We start from the raw sequence: 4,391 nt of genomic DNA, 5'->3' as shown, positions 1-4,391 counted from the left end.
TTTTGGGGGAATTTTGGGGTGGTCGGGGCTGGGTTGGACTCTGGGGTGGTTTGGGGGGACTTGGGGTGGTTGAGGGGTGTGGAATTTTGAGGTGATTTTGGGGGACTTCGGCGTGGTGGGGGGGCTGTTGAATTTTGGGTACTCTCAGGGTACTTTGGGGTGGTGGGGGGTGTTGATTTTTGGGGTGGTTGAGGTGTTTTTTGGGGTGGTTTTGGGGTACTTAGTGCAGGTTGGGGCTGTTAAATTTGGGGGTGATTTCGAAGGGCTTGGGGTGGTTGGGGGGTGTTTTTTGGGGTGACTTTAGGGTAGTTTGGGGCAGATAGGGGGTGTTGTTTCTTGGGGGACTTTGGGGCAGTTGGGGTTGAATTTTGGGGTGGTTTTGGGGTAGTTTGGGGCAGTTAGGGGGTGTTGCTTTCTGGGGGATGTTGGGCTGGTTGGAGGACGTTCTGTGGGGTGATTTGGGGGCACTTTGGGGTCGTTGGAGGCTCCTGCTTTTGGGGGACACTTTGGGACGATGGGGGTTGAATTTTGGGGTGATTTGGGGGCACTTTGGGTCGGTTGGGGGGTGTTGCGCTGCGGACGGGACCCGCTGATCCTCCCCACAACGCGGGGGCCCGGCGCCCACCGGGGCAGCTCCCCGGGCCCCGCCCCAAGCGTCAGTTCCGCACCGCCACGCCGGCAGGGGGCGCTGTCGGCTCCGTGTCGCTCTAGGCGCGCAGACCGGGAGTGCTCTGTGGCGGCGCAGGCGCAGAGCGGCGGGTGGGAGAAGATGGCGGCGACGAGTTTCGAGCAGATGGGGCTGGACGCGCGGCTGCTGCGGGTACGCGGCGCGGGGAGGGTTTGGGCCGCGGTTACGGAGCCCCCGGGTGGGGGAGACCCCCGGTCCGCCTCCACGTAACGTTGTGGCCCCGCAGGCGGTGGCGGAGCTGGGCTGGGCCGCCCCCACCGCCATCCAGGCCGAGGCCGTGCCGCTGGCTCTGGAGGGCCGGGACCTGCTGGCCAGGGCCAGGACGGGCTCCGGGAAGACGGCGGCGTACGGCCTTCCCCTGCTGCAGCGCCTGCTGCGGGTCAAGGCGGTGAGCGGGGCCGGGGGGACGTGGGGCACGTGGGCTCCGTGAGGGGGCCGGGCAGGGGTAGGCCGCAGTGCGGTGTGTGGGGTCTCGGGGGGGGGCTGTGAGTCACGGGGACGTCGTGGGGCACTGGGCTGTGTGGGGCACGTGGGCTCCGTGGGGCGTCCTGTCAAGTTTGAGCCCAGCTGTGGGGTGTGGGTTATCGAGCGTGGGGGTTCTGTGAGCGCTGTGGGTGTGTGGGGCCAAGTGGGGAGCGTAGGCTCTGCGGGGTGGTGGGCAGTGGGGTTATACAAGAGGGTGGGCGTTGTGGGGCACAGGGAGTCTGTGGGGTGTCGGGGGGGGTGGGTACAGCGGGGTACGTGGGGTGTCTGGGCAGGGTTGGGCCCCACTGTGGGGCATGGGTTATGGGGACAGGGGCTCTGTGGGGTGCGCGTTGTGGGGTGATACGAGAGGGTGGGCGTTGTGGGGCACAGGGCTTCTGCTGGGGGTGGGGACTCTGGACTATCAGACACAGGGGAGGGCACTGTGGGGCAGGAAAGTGAGGGATCTGGGTGTGGGGGCTCCGTGGGGCGCAGGGCCGTGGCTCAGCGGGCAGGGATGGCTCTGGGGCNCCCCCATTGCCCATCCCCTCCATGCCCCGTCCCCATCCCTCGGGGCACCCTCCCCACGCCGCGGGCTGGGCCGTGCCGGGACGGGAGTCCCCGGGATCCGGGAAGGGGCCGTGCCCGTCCCGTTTTGGGGCAGCCCCGCCACCCGCGTCACTCCCATCGGGGCCGTCCCCGCGTGGCGCAACGCCGGGCACCCCGCGGCACTGACGCCGGTGCCACCCAACGGGGGAGCAATGCGGCTTTATTGCACGGGGCCGGGCTCAGCACAGCTGGAAGTAGAAGTCGAGGACGTGGGCGGCGTCGGGGCGGCGGGAGAGGCCCAGGGGCTGGTGGGCGCGCGCCGAGGTGCAGAGGAACCAGCCGGGGTTGGCGGCCGACTCGAAGCGCCACAGCCCGTCCTTGTAGGTGCGGAAGAAGGTGAACGGCGCCGAGGCATCGCCGGCACGGGGCAGCTCCGTGATGTCGGCGTCCTGCTGCCAGCGGGGCACGGAGGGGACGGTCCCACTGCCCAGCCCCGGCTGTCCCCAGCCCCGGCATCCCTTTGTGTCTCATCCCCATCCCCTCAATGTCCCCATCCCCGCGGTGTCCCCAGCCCCAGGTTGTCCCCAGCCCCGGGATCCCTTTGTGTCTCATCCCCAGTGTTCCCATCCCCAAGTTGTCCCTGTCCCCTCACTGTCCCCATCCCCATGGTGTCCCCACCCCCACAGTGTCCCCATCCCCACGGTGTCCCCAGCCCCAGGATCCCTTTATGTCTCATCCCCATCCCCACAATGTCCCCATCCCCATGGTGTCCCCATCCCCGGGATCCCTTTGTGTCTCATCCCCACAGTGTCCCCATCCCCAAGTTGTCCCCATCCCCTCACTGTCCCCATCCTTGTAGTGTCCCCATCCCCTCAATGGGATCAGTGTCCCTATCCCCAAATTGTCCCATCCCTGGGATCCCTTTGTGTGTCATCCCCAGTGTCCCAAATCCCCAAGTTGTCCCCGTCCCCTCACTGTCCCCATCCCCACAGTGTCCCCATCCTTGCGGTGTCCCCATCCCCAGGATCCCTTTGTGTCTTGTCCCCATTCCCACAATGTCCCCATCCTTGGAGTACCCCCATCCCCATATTGTCCCCATCCTCATGGTGTTCCTGTTTCCATCATGTTCCCATCCCTGGGGTGACCCCATCCCCAGGATCCCTTTGTGTTTCATCCTCAGTGTCCCCATCCTCATGGTGTCCCCATCCCTGGGGTGACCCCTTCTCCATAGTGTCCCCATCCCCAGGATGTCCCCATCCCTACGGTGTGTGCATCCCCATGGTGTCCCCATCCCCACAGTGTCCCCATTCTTTTGCTGTCCCCATCCTTGCAGTGTCCCCATCCCCACAGCACCTCATCCCTGTGATCCCCACGTGCCCTATCCCAGCCGTGTCCCCACGATGTCCCCATCCCTGTGCTGTCCTCATGGTGTCCCCATCCCTTCAGTGTCCCCACCCTCATCGTGTCCCCATCCATGTGGTGTTCCCACATTGTCCCTAATCCCATGCCACTCCCATCCCCGTGCTGTCCCCACACTCACAGCATCCCCAACCCCACAGCATCCCCACGCTGTCCCCATCCCCACACTATCCTCATCCCCTGGCCGTCCCCCACCTGGAGGAGCAGGGTGGGCTGTGGGGCAGTGGGGCTGGCCAGGCAGCGGGTTCCGTTCCGGATGCCCATGATGACGGGGAGCCGGGCCTGCTCGAAGGAGCGGTTGGGCACCCAGAAAACCTTCTCTGCGGGGGCACCAGGAGCGTCAGCCCCCCCCCGCGCCGTGTCCCCCCATGTCCCCAAAGCGCCCGCTCACCCTCCAGCGCGGCGTTGGCGCCCTGCAGGTGCCCGGCCACCAGCTGGTCATCGCGCAGGTACAGAGACTGCTGGTTCATGTCCCAGATCCTGGGGGGGAGAAGGGAGGGAACGGGGATGGAGGGACGTGGTGACACGCAGCCCCCCCCACACGCCCCATAGGGACACCCCACGTTCCCCCCTTACCGGTACTTGAAGACCTTGGTCTGCAGTGTGGGCCCATGGCACGGCACCGAGCCTGCAGCCTCTGCGTGGAGGAGGAGGAGGGCGAGGGTGAGCGCCATGGGGCGGGCTGTGGGGCAGGTTGTGGGGCTGGGGGCCCTTTATACTCGCTCCCTCCCGTGACTCCCGTCCCGTGGGTTCCACTTCCCTTCCCGCTGCCCCCGGCTCACCACCCATGAGATGCCCCAATGGAGGCCACCCGCCCTGGAGCCTGGGGAAGGAGGGAGGAAGGAAGGACGCAGAGTGTTGCCACACCGCCCGCACGTCCCGTCCCGCCCCTGGGTGCCGCCATCGAGGGGACGACGCCGCGGGGACAGCACGGGGTTGGCTGCAGGAAGGAAGGAGCGAGGATCGAACTCGCGAACTCAACGTCGAGAACGCGGCGCTCTGCTCGCTGCGCCACCCGGCGGCGGTCGTTGGGGCGGCGGCGCATGCGCAGCAGCAGAGGGCGCGTCGTGGGGAGCGGTGAGTGGCGGCGGCGAGCCGCGCATGCGCGGTGAGCTCGGAATGCGGCGCGCACATGCGCACTGCGCACACGGTTGGCGGGGCGCACGCGCGGTGAGAGACGGGAGTGCCGAGGCGCATGCGCATCGAGAGCGGGGCCGCAGCGATGCATGCGCAGTGGGCGGGCGGCGGGGGCCATGGCGGGCGGCGCCGCGCT

The 4,391-nt window shown here is 67.4% G+C and overlaps 2 protein-coding genes across 5 annotated transcripts; one reads left to right on the top strand and one right to left on the bottom strand.

Annotated features, from left to right (window-relative positions):
• Positions 1 to 58: 58 nt before the first annotated feature.
• LOC110390582 (ATP-dependent RNA helicase DBP9-like) lies at positions 59 to 1,153 on the top strand. Its single transcript, XM_021381973.1, has 2 exons — positions 59 to 820; positions 915 to 1,153. Exons 1-2 carry the CDS (start codon positions 515 to 517, stop codon positions 1,116 to 1,118), a joined length of 510 nt encoding a protein of 169 aa, XP_021237648.1. The 5' UTR covers positions 59 to 514; the 3' UTR covers positions 1,119 to 1,153.
• A 749-nt stretch (positions 1,154 to 1,902) lies between these two features.
• LOC110390581 (interleukin-36 receptor antagonist protein-like) lies at positions 1,903 to 4,098 on the bottom strand. 4 transcript variants are annotated; one of them, XM_021381971.1, is made up of 4 exons: positions 3,695 to 4,098; positions 3,510 to 3,598; positions 3,314 to 3,438; positions 1,903 to 2,151 (listed from the first exon to the last, which is right to left on the bottom strand). In XM_021381971.1, the coding sequence occupies exons 1-4, from the start codon at positions 3,790 to 3,792 to the stop codon at positions 1,939 to 1,941; spliced, it is 525 nt and encodes a 174-aa protein (XP_021237646.1). In that variant the 5' UTR covers positions 3,793 to 4,098; the 3' UTR covers positions 1,903 to 1,938. The 4 variants fall into 4 exon arrangements, with proteins under 4 accessions (XP_021237646.1, XP_021237647.1, XP_021237644.1 ...); XM_021381972.1 differs by having other exon boundaries at positions 1,903 to 2,148; XM_021381969.1 differs by having other exon boundaries at positions 3,314 to 3,598; positions 3,695 to 3,755; positions 3,901 to 4,098.
• Positions 4,099 to 4,391: the final 293 nt, after the last annotated feature.

Source organism: Numida meleagris, unplaced genomic scaffold (genome assembly GCF_002078875.1).
Source record: "Numida meleagris isolate 19003 breed g44 Domestic line unplaced genomic scaffold, NumMel1.0 unplaced_Scaffold1390, whole genome shotgun sequence".
Lineage (NCBI taxonomy): Eukaryota > Metazoa > Chordata > Aves > Galliformes > Numididae > Numida > Numida meleagris.
The sequence above is the reverse complement of the archived record's forward strand: the minus strand, read 5'-3'. Positions and strand labels throughout refer to the sequence as shown.

Excerpts from the sequence above, each read along its gene's own strand:
- LOC110390582 (XM_021381973.1), top strand. The coding sequence starts at position 515 with ATGGGGGTTGAATTTTGGGGTGATTTGGGGGCACTTTGGGTCGGTTGG. Across the intron at positions 821-914 it reads TGGACGCGCGGCTGCTGCGG|GCGGTGGCGGAGCTGGGCTG; the intron begins GTACGCGGCGCG and ends GTGGCCCCGCAG.
- LOC110390581 (XM_021381969.1), bottom strand. Across the intron at positions 3,599-3,694 it reads ACCAAGGTCTTCAAGTACCG|GATCTGGGACATGAACCAGC; the intron begins GTAAGGGGGGAA and ends TCTCCCCCCCAG. Across the intron at positions 2,152-3,313 it reads AGCCCACCCTGCTCCTCCAG|CAGGACGCCGACATCACGGA; the intron begins GTGGGGGACGGC and ends CCCCGCTGGCAG.